Source organism: Monocercomonoides exilis, assembly GCF_001643675.1.
Source record: "Monocercomonoides exilis strain PA203 chromosome Unknown scaffold32-1190040, whole genome shotgun sequence".
In the NCBI taxonomy this organism is placed as follows: domain Eukaryota; phylum Preaxostyla; order Oxymonadida; family Polymastigidae; genus Monocercomonoides; species Monocercomonoides exilis.
The window spans coordinates 502,595-524,582 of NW_027150577.1; the positions used below are offsets into that span (position 1 = coordinate 502,595).

Genomic DNA, 21,988 nt, shown 5'->3' on the forward strand with positions numbered 1-21,988 from the left:
ATTTTGCTTTATAAAAACAAAGATCAAGGCTCATGAAATTCTTTTTACAACGTTCCTCATTACAACATAATAAAAAAAGAATACGACAGACCAAAACAACAAATATGAAAAACAACTAAGGTCATATTTACTTTTAAAAGTAAACGGAAACGCTTCAACAAAATCACTTCCTTCTGCTATTTTCAAAATATGATAATTTTCTTTATTTCTTTCCAAAGCTACTTTTAGAGATCTTTTTCCAAGTGTTTTCCAAAAATCTGTATCATTTTTTGGAAAATCTGATCCATCAACATTGTTGTCCAATCTAAATGATTCAATGTAATCTCTAGGTCCAAGGTTTATAGCTCTCTCGAATTCTTTGAGCCATTCATCAATGATTGTGCTATTTTCAGAAGCAAATAAGATTGACGTATCAAGTTGGTCCAAACTTCCATCTAATGAATATAATATTAATTGGTAATTCGAAGAATTTAATAAATCTATAGCATTTTCCGCAAAATCTTTTGAAAGAAGTCTCATGTTTGGTTCTATCCACAAGCCACCAAATTTTTCAAGAATTGAAATTTTGTAAAAATCGTGCTTCGCACTCTCTGGTAAACTTCGAACGCGATAAGGAAATAAATCTTGATTGAGATATACTGGGATTGTTTCGTCCGTTAAAAGTACAACAGCCCAATCTCCAAGCAAATTTCTATTCTCGCGAGTTGTAAATAATGTATTGGGACTACTTCGAGGAATATAGCTCCAATACCTTGAAGGTGCAAAGCTTTTCGAAGTCATACAAATTGTTTCATGAATTATGAAGTGTACAATCAGAAAATACCAAAACATCACATAATTGTATCCCATAACAAATAGTTCTGAATGATAAGAAAACACTAATAAATAATAAATGAAAAACAAAAAGATAACCCATGAGAAATAAACGCATTTTTGAGAATGGCATGATAATTTTTTTTTTCATTCATTTTGAAAACATTTCAAATGAAATTTTAATTGATGAAAAATGTGTTTGCGAATTTTCTCGTTTTTCATTTTTAAAGGGCAATCTGATGAGCATTGCAAATATTTTAAAAAAGAACCTTTCCATTTTTAAAAATTCATCTATAAATGAACAACAGTTTAAAAATTGAAAATAAAATCCTTCATCAAATCTAATGCATGATCATTCAATAAACAAAATACAAAACAAAACAATAAATGATAAGCACTAAGGTTTTTATATTTATAAAATAAAATTTCAGTTGCTGATTAATCAAACAATCTTCAAAAAATATTCACAAGAAATATATTATTGATGCAATAAATATCTCGAATCAGAAACACTGTAACATTGTCATCTTCAAACTTTTGCTAACAAGAAATGCCAACAGATGCATTCATCCTTCAAACAAAATCGATTCATCATCTTCGCCAACCACACGAATGTGAAGCACTTCTTCCACATCTGACAACACACGGGCGTTTTTCGAGTGAGTTGCGACAAATTCCTCATTTGGCCCTCCAAAAGATGCCGGAATGTCTTTGGCTGTGAGGCAGCCCACAATCCCTTTGCAGCGCAGATCATACTCACCAGGAACAAGAAACACAAACTGCACTGAATGCTGCATGACTCCTAACGAAGCACCACTATCTTTGCTATTTACAACATTTTTATCCAAAACCAGTTCTTTTCTCTTCTTATCCAATTTGATCTGTTGAGAATCATCTCCACTGCAACAGTTACTTCCATCTGTTGCTCCTTTTGAAGGCGTCACCCAGCTGTTGTGCAGCTGCCCATTCCACACAATCTCCGTCGGCCGCTGCGCCTCGCGAAATGACTCGTACAAAACAGACGGACTGAACAAATCAGTCGCATCTGGCTGATAAAACACTTGCTCTGCATCTTTCTCCACACACGAATCTCCCCCACTTTCTTTGCTGCACTTCTGATCGTTTGCAAGAGAACCTGTTGAAATGACTGTGTTTTCAGTACTGTTTTCATTTTCCTCTTGTTCTGCCTCCTCCGCAGGGCATATCGTATCAAGTGCAGCTTCAGTCAGTGTCAGCATAGGTGTCTCTCCATCAATTGCCTGCTGATGCAATGGAGAATGGCATGGCACCACTGAAATAGAGGCGAATATCCGCTCCTTCGCCAGCGGCGTCCTCGCATTAGGCGAAAACGCAGATTCGGCGAAAAAGACAGAAGGCGACAAGCTCATCTGGAGGTTGACTGGCTGAAACAGCGGAATGATCAGCGAAGACCCCTCACTCTCCTCTGGCTCAAGCTCTGCCTCTTCACCTGCTCTCTCCATCACATCCTCACATTCACTCAATGTTTCGATCAATCTCCTGTCTCTTCCTTTGTCACTTCCTCTGTCGCTTCCATCTTTCTCATCTGAATTCCCTTCGTCGCAATCAATCGGCATCTCCTCCGCCAGCAGTGCAGGTTGTGGCAGCGTCAGACGTGTGTGCAGAGAGAAATGAGGCTCCTTCACAGCAGACAGCGCCACTTCGCCAGGCGGAGGCACTGAAGGTGTGGCAGGTGCGAATGAGATGAGTGAGGAGAGAGGGGTCAGCAGAGGAGGAGGAGGCAATGGAGGAGGAACAGCAGCAGCAGCACGGGACGATGCTTTGGCAGAGGAAGAAGAGGAGTTGTATGTGGGAAGAGGGCGGGAGGAGAAGGCAGCGAGGAGATGGGGATGAAGTGAGAGGGTGCCAGAGGCAGATGAAGTGGACCATTCGAGTGTGACGAGATTGGAGATGATGTGGGCAGCCACAGCAGCTGCTGCAGTTGAAGAGGAAGAAGAAGTCGATGACGAATATGATGAGGATGAAGACACATTCGAATTCTGGTTATTCTGCTGTGCAGGTAAAGCAGATGAGCCAGCTGAATCAGAAGAGAGCGAGACAAGTGCATCGATAAGAGCTGTGGGAATGCAAGGCAGCGTCACCACGATTGTTTTGATGGAGGAAGGCTCAAGAATCGCTGAAGACAAGCGCTCGTCAAACAAACCGCTTTTCGGCTCGGTCCGTCTGTGGTTTTTGAGTCCTCGCCTTTTTCTTGTTAATCCGTCTTCATCGCTTGAAGACTTGCACACTGTTGGGTGTGGAGTGTTGCCTAAGAAGCATTGCTTCGCTTTCTCCCTCACAAACAGCTCTCTTTCCTTCCGAAACTGCCTCCGCAGCCCGTTTTTATTGAGGTGGCAGCGGATGGTGAAGATTGTGTTGGAGGACGAGTTGCACAGGGAGATGCAGAATGTGAAGAAGTGTGATGAAGAGAGCGGCCAAAGAGGATGTGGCAGCAGAGAAAGAGCCAGACTGCGCGATTGATCTTCACCAGAAGAAGAAGCAGAAGAAGAAGGAGAAGGAGAAAGAAGAGGAGGAGTGGAACCTAAAGAGAGCAGAGAGCCTTTGCGTGTGAGTGGAGGAAGTGTCATGGAAGGAGAAGAAGCAGAAGATGACGACGATGATGATGAGAGTGCTCGTAGTTCATTCTTTTCCTCCTCCTCCTCTCCGCAGAATGTGCTAGTCATTGAGTCCAGCAGGCGTTCAGCGTCAGACGGCGACGGGTTGCAGCGGAGGAAGCGGAGGGAGCATACTCGGAGCCCCTTGTTGATGAAGCACGGGATTGTCAGCTCAAACTGCCGCAGCACCAGCGACGTGGTGCCATCGTCGACGACTTCTCCTTCTTCGCCTGTGTCCACAAAGCCCCGCATGGCAATCTCAGTGATGTCGAACGGGTCGAAGGGGAGAGGAAGAGGGATGGATGAGGAAGAAGAAGAAGAAGAAGAAGATGATGATGATGACAATGATAATGCAGGTAATGTGGATTGTGACGAAGATTCAGATGATGTTGAAGAGGAGGAAGATGAAGAGGAGGAAGAAGAAGAAGAAGATGATGATGATGTTATGTTGTTTAGAAGTGTTTTAGCTGATGAAGTGACAATAGTCTGATAGAACTCCTCCTCAATCCTCTGCTTCTCTCTTCTTTCCTCTTCATCCTTCTCCTCTTTCCTCTTCATCTTCTCCTCCTTCTTCCTCTCCTCTGCCTCTTTCCTCACCTTCTTCGCCTTCTCCCTCTTCACCACTGCTGCTAAGTGCTGTCTCCAGTCAGCACGTGCCAAGTCCGGAATGCACCCGAACTCAAACTTGAACGTCACGCTCTCTGCATCCACCTCCACCGGCGACTCCACCGCCAGCCTTCGCGTCTCCCCTGGCAGCAGCGGCCGTGTTGCATTGATCAGCGCCACAGAGTCCCAGCGGAAGCTGCGGTCGGCCAGGAAATGCTCTTCCTCCAGCACAATCTCTGCCTCGTGGATGAACCACTCGTCGATCTCCCGCTCGAAGTCCAGGCGCCGCTTGAAGAAGGCAGCAGAAGGGGGAGGGAGAGGAACAGAGGAAGAAGAGGAGGAGGAGAAGGGATCAGAGGATGCATCTATTGGCGTGTTCTCATTCTCACACGTTGCAGAAGCAGATGAAGAAGAAGAAGCAGAAGAAGATGTTGACTGAATGCTCAGGCCATCCACATCTCCTCCTTCTTCTCCCCTCGCCTTCTTTTCTTCCTCCATCTTCAGCAGCCGCAGCGCCTCCGCCTCGTTCTGCAGGCGCTCCTGCTCCGCTTCAGCCTCCTTCTGAAACTGTCTAATCTTCTCCTTCCTCTCTCTGTCTCTTCTGTCTTTCTCTCTCTGCACTTTCTCCTGCTCTGCCTCATTCCCCGAGCACACCACAGCAATCGACGTCACAGGAACTGCCCCAATGTTTGTAATCTCAAACGAAAAATGCGCTTTTTCGCCTTCCAAAAGAGATAGAACAGGAGTCGATGGAACAACAGTGACTAGCGGTGTTGGTGGGAGCACGTCGACAGAGCGGAGGGAAAGAGAGAAGGGCAGAAGCGTCTCGTCGCCTCCAATGACAAATGGGTATGGAACAAGAGAGGAATCGGCAGGGTCTTGTGATGTGGAAGATTGAGAAGAAGAAGAAGAAGAAGCAGAGGAGGAGAAGGATGATGATGATGATGATGATGATGACTTGGATGGAGAATTCGTCTTTCTGATGAATGAGCACGAGCCAAACAGCACCGATGCGTCGTGCACTGAGTAGCTGACACACCCAACACCCACAATGCGGAAGAGGCCGTCAACCAGTGGCCTTCCTGTGAGGATGATCTCGTTCTCGTTCTGCCCAGGCAAAAGATGGATGTCCAGAGGCATCGTCTCAAACAGGCTGCTTGGAACAGGCTGGGCAGGCGGTGTGTATTTGAGAACAGACAGCTCGCTCTCTTTGGCAGCACTTGATGATTTCTTCTTTTTCGCTTTTTTGGATGACTTGTGAGAAGACGCATCACCAAAGCCATTCAGCTCATCTTCATCATCGTCTTCTTCTTCACCGTCATTGTCATTATCTTCTTCTCCTTCTTCTCCTTCTTCATTCTCCCCCTCAAATCCAGATGATCCTCCACTGAATCCACCGAATCCTCCTCCACCGCCATTTGCCTCGTCTTCTTCGATCACTCGCTCCACCAGCAGCTGCATGCCATGCAGAAAGAGAGACACTCGAAGTGGATTGCGCATCACAACCATCACTTGCACGGGCTCATCGGCCACCCACCGCACAAGAGAGGGAGATGAGGGAAGATCCTGATGTGGATTGAGGAAAGAGAGAGAAAGAGAAAAAGAAAGAGAGAAAGAGAAAGAGACAGAGACAGAGACAGAGATAATTGAAGATTGTTTGGGGAGAAAAAGAAATGATATAACAATAATAAATATGATTATAAAATATTTATCAAAATACATGAATCACAAAGAAATCTCTCTATAACAAACTTATTATCCAAAACACTCATAAGAATATATATAAATATATATTGCCTCTTCATCAGCACACCTTTCTTTTGATCATTCCCCTCAGCTTGTCAATCGACGGCACGTCCTTCGAAGCATCGCGTGAGCCTTGTCCTTTTATGGGCGAGTACAAAAACACGCTGTTTTGAGCAGCCTTTTTGGGTCTCTTGTCGACTGGGTCGAGCGACGGATCGACTGGCAGAGGGAAAATGGAGAGGACCAAAGGGAGGGAGAGGATGTCGTGCGGAAGAGCAGCAGAGGAGAAGGTGATGAAGGAAGAGAGAGGAGAAGAGGAAGAAGAAGAGGAGGAGGAGGAGGAGGAAGGAGAAAGAAGTGCGGAGGATGAGGATGAGGAAGAAGAAGAGGATGATGAAGGAGAAAGAGAAGATGCAGATGAAAGAGAAGAAGAAATGGCAGATGAAGCAGACGAAGAAGAGGCTGAAGAAGCTGTGGAAGACGAGGTAGTCACGAGGATGTTAATGATTTTGCCGACAAGCTCAGTCTGCTGCATTTCTGACATGGAAGAGTGGAAGTATGCCAAAAGGAATGTGCGATAGCGGAACAGCGAAAGAGGATCGTCCATTTGCGAAGACAGCGCAATCAGCTCATCAATCAGCGAGCGCCGGATCAGCTGCCAGCCTCCCATTGAGGTGATCATGGGATCTGTGGGTGAATGAAAAAACCAGACAAAATTTTAAAAATTAAAAATCACAGAAAAAAATTATGTTTTAAGAGAATTTTGGAAAAAAAATTTCTCGAGATGTATTGAATTCAAATCTTTACATAAAAATACACTCTTTTCTTTTAGTTTATTTCATTTGATTTTTCACTCCTCCTTTCTCATTTCGACCATCCAACATATGCTCATTCCACACCTTCATCCTTCAGCCCAACCAGCGTGCCCAGCTGATACAGCGGCGCTATTGCCAGCAGCAGCTTGTGCGACAGCAGCAGTTTTCCGTCTCTTTTCATCAGGGACGCCGCCGAGAGCGCATAAAACGCGCTTTTCCGCTTCAGCCCGAGGTGTCTCGCCAGCTGCGACAGGCGCAGCAGAACAGCAGTCTGCGCTGCCATCGACTGGAACCCGCGGCTCACTAGCGCAATCTGCCTTAGCAGCGCCGGCACAAACGAGTTCACCCCCTCGCGCTCTTCCGGCGTGAGGAGCAGGACAAGCGAGACGGCTGATAAGAATAGCTCCACATACAGCAGCAGAAGCAGCTGGATCGCCTCGTGTGTCTCCGAAAACCCGACGCTGCCGCTGCTGTTTGCTGAGCTGCCCAGAAACGACGCGGCAGACGAAGACGAGACGATCGATGGAGGTGGATAGCCGTCTCTTCCAAGCGCAGCAGAGGAAGCAGTGGAGGAAGAGACAGTGGAGGTGAAGAAGGGTGCTACGCCGAAAGAGTCTTGGAAGGCCGATGACGCAGTCACTGCAAGTGCAGCAGTGGAAGTCACAGTGAACGGTGCTGAAGAAATGGCAGAAGGCGGGCCACTAAAAGGAGAAGGGGAAGGCGAACGAGAATTGAATGAATTGGAAAACAGAATCTGGCCAGATGAATTAGACGAAGAGCTGGAAGAGACTCCGCCAATAAACATCATGTTCAGCAGAGGCTGCAGCTGTTGGTGGGCAGACATGCCAGACATTGCAGATCCTTGAAGCTTGTCTATAAGCACTTTGTACAAGTCCCCAACATTAGAAATGCTATGGAAGATGTACAAGAGAGAATAATTTTCTGTCATTCTGATGCGATTGCGATAAACATCTGGATGGAGATATGCTGCACAACAGCCTTCATCGCAACCAAACACCCACAACGAATCCGATTCCACTGATCCAGATGAACGCGCTTCCTTATAGAATGAAAAAGCATCATCTGGAGATCCAATGAGCAAGCAAACATCACCTTTGGATTTTCTAATACGTCTATTCATTTTGTGATCAAGCTCGCTTCTTGATTCACCATTAATTGTATCAAGCGGAGTTGTTAATTGCTCGCATTGAGACAGAGGCTTTACCAAATAATCTCTAAATGAAGTTAAAATGTTTGTGGCCACATGGTAAAAAGCATTTCTCATTTCCCCTATCATTCTGTCGTCATCATCGGGAATTAAAAAGATTGAATTATTGTTCAAATCACTGTTAATGCGAGGAGTAATAGATGGGTCATGAACAATGAATAAACATGCTGTTACCAAATGACGAAATCGACTTTTCATATTCGCCAGGTATGAATAAAGCGAAATTGTAGGCGTGTCATCAACAAGATATGCAATTCCAATCAACGCGTGTATTCGACGATGGAATTGAAAGTCACACCATTTCGATGCAGTGTCACTTGTAGTTGGAATGAAATGATAATATGTACTTCCATTCTCTTTCGGAAAATGCTGTAAAACGGGTGGTTGTGTTTTGAAAAGTTTGTTAGCACTTAAATCCTCATGGAAAATAGACGAAAAGTTTTGTAAAGTTTGCTGAATGCTGCTAAATTTTGATGCTGACATATTTCCAATTGGAGTTAAAGCAACATTTATGCACGAATAACGTGTAAACGACGCATTTACATCAATTGCTACCGATTGGTTCGTCATTTTTCACGTATTGAATCTTTTGAAAATATTCGGACTAAGGGTAGGATCAAACAATTATTCAATTTACGATGATCAATCTCTTCTCGTTTTGCTTGCTGGCTTTTGCTACTGCGCAAGTATCCAGATCTCCAACTCACGTTTCTGTCTATGGAGGAAATTCCATTTTGATGAATCCAGCTAAAGATATGACAATGAATGATCTTCACTTGTTTATAGCTAATCTAGCAGGAGACAAGTTGAATGGACGAAGAACATTTGGTCCTTTGTCATTGTCTGTTTTGAATACTCGTCGTTATAAATTAGTTATTTTGTTGGATACTGATTTGAAAAATGATCCTTCGCATTTATCTGAAGCAATTAAAATTACCAGCACAAAAGATCTGTATATGCGTTTCCCAAAAACAATTATTGACAGAGCTTACACAATTGCAACAACACGTGTCACAAAGGAGAGACTCGCAGAATTGAGTCAATTAGTGAATGGAACACTCATTGACCAAGGAATTGTTATTAATGGTGTAACTTTTTCAACGACAGACGTTGCAGAAGAACGCTTTTTGGACGATTTGCTTCGTATGTATGCTTTGAAGTCTCAACTTTCTTCATTTGAAGAACAAAAGCCTTTGGGCGGTATAATGCAAATGACTCTCATTTCACCTTTTGATCTTGCTCCTGAAAAAATGGCTTTTGCGAGAAAACTTCTTTTTGATCTTGTTAAAGCTACAAGTGAAGATGCTTCACTCACTGAAAAGTGGCTTGTGAGTGTTATTCACACTGATTTCGTTGATTCAGCAACATTCAATCCAGTTGCATATTCTCATGCACGCTTTGCAAAAATGGCTCCTTCAATGGAAATTGTAACATCGCGTTTTGGTGAAACTCTCGCATCTCAAAAGAAAATTGAAGCTATGCATCTTTCATCTTCATCAGAAGGAAATGGAGAGAAAGCGAAGCACACATTAGGAGAGAAAGAAAATCTTGCTCCAATTGGACTTCCAAGGAAAATTGAAGGAAATCCTCTGTTCCACTTCATGTTCTGGACCATTGTATTTATGATTGCTGTGCTGATCTGGGTGTCCATTGCAATGTGGAACATGAAAACATATGAAGATCCACTTCTGATGTTCACTGAGTATGTTTTGGACCAAGATTCCTCAATTATGGAAGACGATTTGTAATCTTTAAACAACTTTTTTTTTCTTTCACTTGTTTTGAAAACTGCACTTCTTTTCCTGAACGTTCGCTTCACCTTTTTCTTTTCTTGATCTTTTTCACTTCCTCTTTTGTACAAAAGAGACTCATTTAACTTATTCATCAATAATTGACTTTTTTTCAAAAATATGATTTTGCTTTTACACAATCAAAATACAAACCCAGTGAATAATTAGTAATTGTGTTATATTGGATAAATGTCTATTTAAATGATTGAATAAACAATATCAAATGTTCAACAACTGTTGCTATGCAACTGAAATGCAAAACATTTCCATGAACTTATCTGTAACACTTTCTTTCAATGGAAAAAAAGCAAGCAAATGAGGCTTTGCTTGAGCTCTTAATCCCTCTTCACCTCCTCAGGCAAATTTCCGTGGATAGCCAAATCTTCCTCTTCAACAATCACACAAGAAAGATTTGGGCGGAAGTCGTATTTCTTGTTATCAATAGACCAAATCAAATACAAGGCTTGCTTCTCCACAGTAGCTGGTCCTGTTTTGACGTGCTGAATAAGAAGAGGACGGATTTCATTGGAAATAGTGTTGCGTGTGGCTTCACTTCCAATCACCCAAAGACGATGGAGAAGTGAAATGACAATGGAAATGCATGCATTGTCGGTGAAGCTAAAAACAAATAAGTATAATTTTTATTATTTAAATGAAATGAAAAAATAAAAACCACTTCACATACAATGTCAGAACGCTTTTGATAATCGGCCAAAATTCTTCAGTCACAATGTACTTTTCATTGTCTGGATGTGTTGCTGCATCATTCAGCATGTGAGCAAAGATAGATGAGTTGGCATCTTTGTTCCCAACACACTTAACAGCGTCTCTGAGAATTGTCTGTGTCTTCTCTGGCTGAGGGCTGCAGGAATGAAGGAATGAAATCTGTCGCACAGCTGAGATGGCCAACTTGTTGAGATCAGTATTCCGCTTTCCAGTCGTTTCCTTCGCCTCTGCGATGGCTCGTGTGTAGACTGCAAACAATCGATCGGTTGCACCGTAATGTTGTGCCAGTTCGAGCAATTTGCACTTCGTGACCACAACGCATGAGTCATACATGCTGCATGTAAGCTGAGAGAGCGCAGAAATCGCGTGCTGCGCCACATTCAAAATCGGAGAATCCAACATGATCAGAATTCCATCTGCAACATGCTTGTTCAGCAATGTTTGGATTATTGGTTGATTTGTTCGGTGCTTGCTGTAGTTTCTCTGGACCATCACTTCGAGCGTGCCCAGGCACAAAACAGGGATGTTTGAAGCGCACAATGCATTGTCCGCTGAATATGGATGAGCTGCCAGCAGAACAGACACAATGTCAGATGGGATGGTTGACTCAGCAATAGTTGGAATGACCGAAAAAAATCGTCTCAAGAGATGCTGAGTGACTGTAAGAGATAACTTGATGATTGAAATGACACTAGGAAGGACAATTGCTGTGCTGGAGGAGGAAGAGGCAGATGCTGAAGGTGTTGTCGAGGACGATGCAGAGCAACTGTGATCATTTGCATGTGAATCCAAAGTTGCTACTGCCAAATGCAGACTTTTAGCCAACAGAAGAACAAGATTGTGCTCGAACAATTCGCACATACCGCAGTAGTCTATTTGAGGAAGTGTTTCGACGAGTGCTTGGAGTGCTGAGCAGATTGAGCTGCGGGAAGAGCTTGATGATTCCATTGTGTGAAGCGCCTTCATTGTGCGATCCATGAAGGATTGGGTGGAGACGGAATCCGTGAGCAGCACAGCCTCTGGCATCAACGACTTCACAACAGATGATGTGGGCTTCAGTGCTTCTTCGTCAGCAGATGACTGAGCAAGTGTGGGCGGATGTGTGAATGGGGGAAGAAGAGCTTCTGGAATTGTGAATTGCTGTTGATGTTGTGCTGGATCTTTGACGATGTTAAATAAAGTTGGAACGAAATATCTGTGAATGAGAGCTTGAATAAGGAAGCTAGCTTCTTCATCGACGCTATCAGATAAATTGGCAAGGGCCTTTGCTAAAAGGCACCATTCGGCTGCAGACTCTTTCTTTGAACAAACAACTCTAACTATTCCAAGCAATCGCTTAAAAACTTCAGGAGTAGATTGAGCTGCGCACAATGCAAGTTCCATATTAGCAACGAACGAACTATTTTTCAAAAGTGAAGGAGTCAACTCCACTGATTTTACAAATTTTTCCAAGGTTGGAAGAACATGAGAAGATATCTTTGGATTTTGAATCATGCACAGAAGAGAATGAAGCATGTAGGCGTTGTCTTCTTCTTTTGGATCTTCGCAAGTTGCTGATTTAAGATCCAGCAACTTTTTCAGCGACAAAACTTTTCTCTAAAATAATAAAATTATAATTATAATAAAGCTATAAAAAGAAAATACCTTAAAGCTTGGATCTTCATCAACAAAGCAAATTTCCTCAAGAATCTGAGAAGCTCCTTTCTTTTGTAAAACTTGGATTGCAGCTTTATCTGCTCCGTATCAAAAAATGAAATAATGTTTCAATTATTCAAAATATTTGCAAAAAAACAAATTATCAAAACCTGCAATTACTTCGGTTATCAATTTAGTAAGGGCCTTGCTTTTTGTTTCAATTGATTGCTCATGCAATTCATTCAAAATTCCTTCTATTTTAGATTCCTTTAAAATTATTCATTAAAAGCTAACACATGATGATCCAAGTAACAAACCATTTAAAATAATAATTACTTAAATTAACAATTGTGTGCTTATGAAAAATTACTTTTATAACCTTGAAATCAGCTTTTTATGATTCTGATCAAAGCCATTACGTCATAAAATTGATCAAAATTAGTATTATTATTTATGTTTGATGAGTGACTTTTTAAATATTCAGACAATATATCATCCTCCAGTCGTTTTGCCCGCATACATATCATGCCTGGAGCATTGTCTGATGTTTTTCGATTTTAGATCCGCAAGTACAGATGCATATCCTCAATTTCATCCGAAACTTGATGAAATGATTGAAATTGCTTTTTCAGCTCCTCAAGTTTGTAATTGAATTTGACATTAGACGAATAATAAATGATATTTTTTTATATAGACAATTCGATTTATATCACTCACAGACCTTGAAAGCTTGCTTAATCTTGCGTGTAAGATGTCCAAACATGAAAATGTAAAAATTGCTTGCTTATCCGATCTTTATGTATCTTTATTGCTAAGGGCTGCTTTGGTTATTTCAAAAGATAAAAGTTTGATTATTTTATTGTGATTTATTTTTTACAACAATTTTTGACAATAAAGGAAACAGAAAGATTGATCCCTGCGGCTTTATTCATCGAGCAAATAATATTGTTATTCAATTTCAGGGAACACCGATTTATGACAGATTAAGATTTATGATATTATCTGCAAATCTTCTCATTTGGATAAGGTATTTTTTTTTATCATTTGCTTTAAAAGGAGGAATCTGTATGTTGATTGATTTCATTTTGTAGAAAGGAAATGTGGCCCATGTCTATTGGGTTTGCAGATGATCTTTTGCAGTTATTGAAAGGTGGGGCAGTTGACGAACTTTTTCCACCTTCAATGCATTTTGTAGTTGATGCAACAATACGACTTCAAAAAACATATTGTTTTTTTCGGATGAATCGTATGGAAGAATGTGCTGTTTTGTTAAATTCTTTGGCTTGTGATTTGAGTAATGCGTTGTGTTACCGTCCGTTTCCTTCTGTTGCTCCAGCCGAAAATGCAAAAGAAAAATCATCAATACCTTCAACAAAAACGCCTCGTTCATCACTCAATTCTAAAGCAGGACAATCAAACAACCCCAATCCATCTGAATCTACGCAATCAAAAGCAGACAAGCCCTGCTTCATCAACTTCCGCAACGGCAGCATGACGCTAGTGCCTTCCTCACACAGCGCTGTGCCTGTCTTTTCGTCGGCTGTTACTTCGCCTCGAAAGCTGAAGGACTGGAAAGGGATGGTTGGTATTGAGCTCCTCCCAATCACAACTTCGTCTTCCTTTTTGCAGCATCTTTTTGTCCCACCTGTTCTTTTTGACCCTTCTTTCTTTGGAGACAGCGCAATCGAAGCTGAATTGGACGGGCAGTCGGGTGCAAAGTCATCTCAGCAGAGCAGAACAGGCAGAGGCTTCCAATCAAGCAGAACAAACACAAACAGAACAGGTGGAAGTTTTGGCGCTAAGAAAACCAACAGATTTGGCCGCAGGACAACAGCTGCCTCTTCTTCGCGAGTGGGCTCTCAATTCAGTTCTCAAACAGCGCGAACTGCCAATGGCATGAAGATTGCGAATCCTGCACTGAATGCGCAGTCGATTCTGGTGACGTTGGCTGAGAACTGGCACGGCCGTCCGTTTGTGCGGTACTATGTCGATCCTGCCTCGCCCTTCCATACGTCCCTTGTCTCTTCACACATCTCATTCGCCCCGGATGCGAAACTAGCCTCAGTCAACACAGCTGCTGGAGGCAATTCGTGGCTTTCAGGAACAGCCAATAAGCCTGCAATGCGCTCGTTGTCTGGTCCAGGATACAGCCAATCACGCTCCATTTCAGCTCCGCGCCAGAGGGCATCGATGTATTCGAATGGAAACTCGTCCAATTTTACGCCACGAGGCAGGCCAACAACAAGATCCAATTACACCAGCACTGGAAGTAGAAGAAGGAAAGAAGGGAACAAAAATGACGAGCAGTCGAATGTGCAGTCACAGTTGAACGAAAGAGCGCAGCTGCTGCAGAAGGAAGAGAACAGGAGGTATGCAGAGCTGTCGATGGGGAAGAAGATCCGGCAGGCGGCGAAGACGCGAGAGAAGATTGAGAGAGAGACAGTGCGCTCGATGCTGTCGCAGCTGATGCGCCGCACCATTCAGCACCGCCCAACCACACAGAAGTTTTCGAGGGCTCCGAAGAGAAGGCCCTCAAACGAGTTCTGCATTCACCCGTCGCTCAGATCCTCGCCGTATGCGAATCCCTTAGCACACTCAAGCACTTCGTGGCCAGTCAGACCACACCTCACATTTGCGAAGAAGAAGAAGAAGAAAGGGAATCGAACATCTTCATATTCTTCTTCTTCTTCTTCATATGGCAACAACAGAAGAAGAGGCAAAGAGGCGCAAAGTTCCACGCTGACCAACAGTGGGTGGTGGGGCAACGATGTCCGGCGGGCAGGGAACGGGAACATGAGCAAAGTGATGCCGAGCGGATGGCTGATCAACCGCGATGGGGCAGAAGAGTACGACAGATACGACGGAGACGAAGGCGAAGACAGGGCAGAGGGGAGGCTGGCGTGGTGGGAGGAGGACGAGAGGGAAGGGGCAGACGATGGATGGGTGGATGATGGAGGAGAGGATCCAGATGGGTTCTTCATCAGAAGAGAGGAGAAGAAGGAAGCAGGGCAAGGGGCACAAAGCATGGGGGATAAGGAAAGAGGAAATGAAGATGGAGAGGAAGGACAAAATGGAGGCAAAGGAAGAGAAGGTGAAGAAAACAACACTCAACAAGTTACATCAACATCAACAGCAGCGGAAGGAGCAGAAGCGTCGAAGACTTCGACTGGATTTCCCTCGTTTGGCACAGCGCCTGACGGAGCAGACGATGATTGGGCGTGTTCCATTGCAGAAGATGAGAAGGCGCGGCAGCTGAGAATTGAGCTGGCAGAGGCAGCGGCTGTGGAAGCAGAGAGAAGAAGAGTGAAGAATGAAAGGAGAGCGGAAAGGAGAAGGAAAAGGATGCAGATGAGAAGAGAAGGAAGAGAAGGAGAAGGAGAAGGAGGAGGAGAAAGAATTGCTGACTTGAATGAAGTGACAGATGAAATGTCATCTGCAAATGACACCTCGTCTGACGAAGAGAGCGAAAGAGAGGTTGTTTCATTGGTTACTCCCGATGGCAATGAAGAGGGCGATGGAAAAGAAAAAAACATCAGCAAAGAAAAGGGAAGAGAGAAAGACGACAAAACGAAGCAGACTGAAGAAGCATCTGAAAGAAGCATTTCTTCTCTTTCGACGAAATCAACCTATTCTTCTGCTTCTTCTTCTGCTTCTGTTTCATCTGCTCCAGCAGACAATGTGCAGCCAAATCCCTCTGCTGACCAGACAACCAGTGCTGCTGCAGAGAAAGAGAAGTTGAATGCTTTGTTGTCTTCTCGAATTGAATCGCTTTCGCAGCAGATTGCTTCATCATCATCTTCTTCTTCTTCTTCTTCTTCTATTGGAAGTGACGCCTTCGAAAGAAAAAGCTTGTCTTCCTTCCCTTCTTTCTCTCTCTCCAGTTCCACTCTGCCTTATCCTCCTTCGAATCATACAGATCCTTCACTTCCTTCTTCTTCTTCTTCTTCTGCCACTTCAACCTCTCTCACTTCATCTTCATTCATTTCATTCACCACACAGCAACCTCACATCGCTTCTCAGTCTTCTTCTTCCCCCTCCTCCTCCTCCTCTTTTCCTTCCAATCCCATCAAAATCTCCCCAATCTCTTTCTCTTCCCCTTCTCATCCCTCTGATGATGGCTGGATGCTTCCTCGAATGCGCTCTCTTCTGAAAGGAAAGACTGAAGAGTGGAAGGCGGTCTTTGGGGCAGAAGATCCACCTGAAGGCACACCTTCATTCGATCATGTTACATACGACATTATGTGTGTCTATCTGTAAATGATTGCTTTGTTATTATTTTGTGATTTTTTTTTTTTATTTATTTATACTGTGCACTGTATTCTCTTGTTTTCTCTGCTATTTTGTGTGTTATGCTTAAATCATCTAAAGCAGTTCTTGTTAGTTTTTTATGAATAACTTATCATATTTTGTGATTAATTATTATTCAAATTTTCTTTAATTTTCCACAATGTTTATTATTATTATTATTATTATAGTCGTCTTCTGATTGTCACCATGTACAACATGTACATCCTCCTCACTCTCCAAAAGAAAGACCTCGAAGCCAAAACTTTTATCCGAAGCCATCTTCTCCTCCTCAACAAGAAGCTTCCGTTTCCTCTTCCGTTCTACTCTTCCCTGCTTCTCCGGCTGGACAGAGCATTTCCGCAAGAAAGAAGGTCTTCTTCTTTGTCTCCCACGCGCCTTGCCAGTCGAAGCAGTGCTGATCAGACAATGCCAGTTGTGCCTCCGCTTTCTCTGTATTGTCCTTTGTCTTCGTATTCCCAATCATCTTCATTAGCCCCTTTCTCAATGAATTATCCACATTCAACTGATTCTTTGGAGAAGACAACTTTGCATCGGATGCCGCCAATTGCTGAGAAAGATATAAATTCTGAAAATGGCCTGTCGAATTCTTCAAGACATTCTTCTCCTCAAAGATTGACTGGTTGGACAAACAGCGATATTCACACAAAGAGTGAAGTGAAAGAAAGCAAACTTGGCAGAAATGAACAAGAAAGAGATTCAATTGCCAATCCAGCTGATCTGCTGCCTCCTTCTTCAACAGCTGTGGTGGCGGGGTCTCCTCACGCATCGCCCAGACGAAAGTATCTCATGCACACATCAGACCAACAGAATAATTCGGCATCTTCTTCATCTTCTACTTCCTCTTCCTCCTCCTCTTCTTCTGATCAATCAGCAGCACATGAGCAGCCTTCATTGGGTTTGTGGATGTGTGGGTGGAATTACAACAAAGACGATGAACACGAAGGAAGCTCAACTTCACTTGATGCATCGCACAATCCTTCTTCTTCTTCTTCATTTTCTGCCTCACTCTCAACTTCCATGTTTCATTCACCACTTGCACTCACATCTTCTTCCACTTCTTCTCACGTTTCATCTCCACTTCAGTCATCATCTGCCAATTCATCTTCAAATTCATCATCATCTTCTTTTTCTTCCTCTTCTTCCTCTTCCCTTTCCTCCTCCTTCTCCACCTCCACATCCACTTTTTCTCCTTCCTCTCATCACTTTGCGTCAGCTGATGTCTCTCTCCCCCATCACCACATCACCCATCCTCAGTCAGGCGAATCTCTTCCATCGTTCATTGTGATGTATGTGGACAATCTCCTTCACGACGAATATCTTATCTTCCTCCGCGCAAAGGAGGAGAAGCGGCTGAGGGAAGAGGAGAAAGAGAAAGAGAGGCTGAGACTTCGGATGCAGGGTGCACGCGGCAGGAGAGGAAGAGACATGACAAGAAGGGTCATTGGGGTTTGCAGTGGTGGCAGCTTCAACAGCAGTGGAGGAGGTGGTGGTGGAGGAAAAGGAGGAGGAGGAAGTGCCAGAAGCGGTGCATACAGCAGAAGCGCCAGCACAAGCGACTGGAGAAGGCGAAGCTACGCGAAAGACAGAGGTACTTTTGTAAGTTCGTCTTCGTCTTCATCGTTTTCTTCTTCAAACGGAAACACATTTTATTCGGACAGGCGATGGAACAGCTCAGAAAGAGGGCAGATGATATCTCGTGGGCGGATGGGGAGCGGGATGAATGAGTGGGACGAGAGAGAAGGAGAAGACGAAAGAGACACGTCGCTAGGAAGGCTGGTTCCGCGCCTGAATCTGAATGAGAACCACGAAGAGGAAGAAGAAGGAGGATATGGAGAAGGAGAAGGAGGTGGTATGAGAAGCGAGGGAATGCAGCATCGGAACGGAGCAAACAAAAGAGAACAGAATTACATGAATTCTTCTCGTTCACTTTTAGATTCATCGTCGCGCCGTTGGAATCAGTCGAACCAGATGGACACATCTCGCAGTGCAAAACTGCCTCGCCCTCGTCTTCCTTCATCCTCCTCCTCTTCTTCTTTGCTATCATCTTCTTCTTCTTCGTATCGGTCCTCCAGCCGCTTCCAAAGCGGCTCTGCTCTTTCTCCAAGAAGAGGCGCCCCGTCGCCTTCGAAGCAGCCTCCGTTTCTGTCGCGTGTTGCGTCGTCTCGAATGTCCACTGCTTCTATTTCATCTCCCTCTTCCCCATCGACCCCTTCTTCGCCTGGCTCCCGCTCTCGCTCGCACTCTCGTTCCCTTTCTCGCACACCTTCTCTTTCTCCTGTGAGAGTCTCTTCTTCTCCTTCACAGATTCGTTCGGCTGCTTTGGCTGCGTCTGGACAGCAGGTTCCTCGAACTGCAGATGGAAGAAGCAGACAGTCAAGTGAGCAGAAGCTGCCACACTATTCGATTGGAAATGAAGGAGAAGGAAGCGAACTGTTGGCAAAGCATGAAGGAGAAGAAGGAAGAGGAAGAATCAGCAGATGGGATGAGAACAGGGAAAAGTACAAGAACGACCGGAATAGCAGACTTGCTTCAAGAAGTGATAGAAAAAGGACTTCTATTTTGTTCTCTTCTTCTTCTTCAACCTCTTCCTTGTATCCTCATTCGTCATTTGCATCAGCACCAACGCAGACAAGTTCCTATCGAAGGGAAAATAACCGAACGAGTGGAAGGAAAGAAGACAGCTTTGTGCCGGATGCTGTGGAGGCCTTTTCGCAGCTGACGTGGAGAGAAAAGGAGTTTGAAAGCAGCATTCGACAGAAAAGCCGCGCAAACAAGCAGAATGAAAAGGGAGAAGTAAATGTGCACTTTGATGGAATGGAAGGAGAGAGTGTGAAGGAAACAGATGTTTCTTCTTCGGTGCAGTCATCTGCTATTGCATCAGGCAATGCTCAAAAAGATGGAATTCATTCGAAACAGATAACCCTTCCTCCCCTTCATCCTTCGCAGTCAACAAGCTCATCAACTTCTTCTTCTTCTTCTTTCGCTCCACATGCACTGAAGCCAACACATAAACAAGCCCCGTCTTCTGCTCCTCATCTTCAGCGCCCAATGCCCCAAAAGCACTCTGTTATGTCGAGACATCCAAGTACACCATCTATTTCTACTTCAACTCGCCATGTTTCTGTGGATATGCCTTTTTCGCACTCAGCAAGTAGACAAGTCACGTCCCGTCCGACTCCTCGTTCACGCCGCCGGTCAGCCTCTCCATTTGTAGATCGTGCTGCTACTTCTGACAGCAGCAAAATGAGCCCTTTGGATGATTCAAAAAGCAAACACTTATAATATTCTTTTCAAAAAATTAATATTAAACTTATTTTTATTTTCCATTTTCTCACAAACTGAAAATCGCTTTCATTTTTTCAATTTATTTTATTTTATTAACTATGTTGAATTGTTATAAAAGTTAAATTTTTGTTTTGTTAAATTTGTTAAATTTCCTGTTTTTTTTTATTTAAAATCAGATTGTGTTTTTTAGGAAAGTATTCACATGCCTTTTATTTTAAATATTTTTTTTTTAATTCAAAGAAATTTCACTATTGTTTTTGCACATTCTTCTTTCAAAGAACAAAAAAACTTGAAGCACTATCTAACATTCGATAAATTGAAGTAATTGAAAAATTAATTAAAATACAATCTCAAGTTTCTTTCTTCAGGGTCACAAACACAATTTAAATTTTCTTGATAAAGTTAAAAAATCATTCACATTTCAATCCAATATTTTTTTTTCTCATTAACGATTTAATTTTTTCTCAAATTACAATTTGTGTACGAATAATTTTGTAAATTCGTTGTTCACGTTGTAAACTTACATTTTTTGTTCTTAGATATAGTTTTTTCTCGTTCCAATTAAAATTTGTGAATTGAGACAAAGATACAAATTGTACAAAAAATACTGGACAAGATCGATTTTTCAATAAATGCGAGAGGAATAACACAGAAAATTTTTTTCAAAACACATCTCATCAATACAAACTCATTTGAAATACAAAACTTTCAAAATAGCTTCATTTATTCTCGGAAAAAATTAATGATTTTAATGTCTTTGAAACTCAAAATCCAAATTCTCTGATTTTTTTTTTAAAAATAAATATTTTCTGCGGAAAAATGAAGCCATTTTGAAAGTAATGTATTTCAAATGAGTTTGTATTGATGAGATGTGTTTTGAAGAAAATTGTCAGAATCATTCATTTTGCTGTTATTGTGAAATCGATCTTGTCCAGCACTATTTTTCACAATATGTTGGTGAAACTATTGAACACAATGTTTTTTTTTCCAAAGGACTTGAAGATCAAATTTCGCACCACTTGTTTTTCGTATTTGGTTGACTTCTTATTTAAAGAAAATTGAATAAATGAAAATACAGAATTTCAAGCTTTGTTTGCACAAAGCACAAATATTCTGTTTCACTCATGACATTATATCGCTTTCTCAGTTTTTGAAATAATTTTGATTATCATATCTGCATATAGCAATCATTGAAATCAAAACATAAAGTGTTGTGACATTTCACGAATGTCAAAAAATGGACCAATTTTTATTGTGTTTTTTGATCTCAAAAAGAAAAAGAAAAGTGCGGCGAAATAATGTTTCAGTGACAAAAGAGTTTTGTTTGAAAAGAGCAAAATATTAAAATAAAAGCACACCCTTGTCTTTTTAAAATTGCTGTTGTTTTGCGATCCTTTGTCCTTATTGTTTGGATTTTTTGGGAATGACAAAAATTTATAATGGACACGATCTTTTCGTCTTATTCGTCTTTAGCTTATTTCGGTATTAAGAAGCGAAGTATCTTGGCAACAGTGCATTTAAAAGTCTTCTTTTTATATTGTTTTTAGATTTGAAATCTATTTTTGAAAATCTTTTTTTTTATATCTGCAAATGCTAATATTCTTTTTATTTTTGTTTATTTATTGATTTTGAAGGATCAAATAAGCAAAGCTGGAAAAGATTTACATTTTTATCTGTTCATTTGCAGAAGGAGGGAGCAAGAAGGTGAAGAGGAAGGAACAGGGCAGGATGGAAGGAAGAAAAAGAAAAAGTTAGGAAAGTGAAGAAAAAAATCGAATTTGAGATAATTATTAGTATTATTGCACAACAATTTGATACAAATTTCTTTTTCAATTGTGAATTAGTTTATATACAATCATACATTTTGTTGAACTGCAAAACATACAAAAGGAGTTGATTATCTTTATTTATTCTTTATATTCTTGTATTCAATATTATTTATAGCAATTCATTAAAATCATAACAATCAAAATAGATTAAATACTGCATTGAAGTTTTTCTATTGAGCATTTATTCTATTGTTGAATGTTCAAAAATAGAATTTTGTGTATGAAAACATGTGCAAAAATTTAACAAAAGAATTTGAAGGATTTCTTTTGAATGAAAAAGTGTTCAAATAATCGTTCAAATATTTGTTTCTCACACCATTTGGAGGAAGGGATTTTCTCAAAAGGCTCCACGCGCTTTCTATTCTTTGCGTATGGGCTCTAGTAATTGGGTTAACAAAATTAACTTTATGATTAACAGTAAGATGACTGAATCCAGATTTATCTAACCCTGAATATCCCTTCCAGCAGTCTGTAAATATTCTTGTTTTTTGAAGGACATGCTGTTTAATTGTTGAATGGAGAACTTCTTTTGTTCTTTTAATGACAGGAAGCAAAAACATTCTTGATTTCATCC

The 21,988-nt window shown here is 42.0% G+C and overlaps 4 protein-coding genes across 4 annotated transcripts; 2 read left to right on the top strand and 2 right to left on the bottom strand.

The window, feature by feature from the left end:
• Positions 1-1,089: 1,089 nt before the first annotated feature.
• MONOS_7662 (Transport protein particle (TRAPP) component) lies at positions 1,090-8,411 on the bottom strand (the record flags this gene model as incomplete). The annotated part of the gene is made up of 3 exons (XM_067878005.1): positions 1,090-5,618; positions 5,866-6,485; positions 6,698-8,411. 3 exons carry the CDS (start codon positions 8,409-8,411, stop codon positions 1,380-1,382), a joined length of 6,573 nt encoding a protein of 2,190 aa, XP_067724644.1. The 3' UTR covers positions 1,090-1,379.
• Positions 8,412-8,449: 38 nt separating this feature from the next.
• On the top strand, positions 8,450-9,747 carry MONOS_7663 (uncharacterized protein). The gene has a single exon (XM_067878006.1). The coding sequence runs from the start codon at positions 8,480-8,482 to the stop codon at positions 9,587-9,589; it is 1,110 nt and encodes a 369-aa protein (XP_067724645.1). The 5' UTR covers positions 8,450-8,479; the 3' UTR covers positions 9,590-9,747.
• Positions 9,748-9,792: 45 nt separating this feature from the next.
• On the bottom strand, positions 9,793-12,389 carry MONOS_7664 (uncharacterized protein). Its single transcript, XM_067878007.1, has 5 exons — positions 12,310-12,389; positions 12,163-12,259; positions 12,002-12,090; positions 10,317-11,953; positions 9,793-10,249 (listed from the first exon to the last, which is right to left on the bottom strand). Exons 1-5 carry the CDS (start codon positions 12,310-12,312, stop codon positions 9,967-9,969), a joined length of 2,109 nt encoding a protein of 702 aa, XP_067724646.1. The 5' UTR covers positions 12,313-12,389; the 3' UTR covers positions 9,793-9,966.
• A 147-nt stretch (positions 12,390-12,536) lies between these two features.
• Positions 12,537-19,804, top strand: MONOS_7665 (uncharacterized protein; the record flags this gene model as incomplete). Its single annotated transcript, XM_067878008.1, has 5 exons — positions 12,537-12,632; positions 12,687-12,837; positions 12,890-13,019; positions 13,084-16,233; positions 16,468-19,804. 5 exons carry the CDS (start codon positions 12,537-12,539, stop codon positions 19,580-19,582), a joined length of 6,642 nt encoding a protein of 2,213 aa, XP_067724647.1. The 3' UTR covers positions 19,583-19,804.
• Between the last annotated feature and the right edge of the window lie 2,184 nt (positions 19,805-21,988).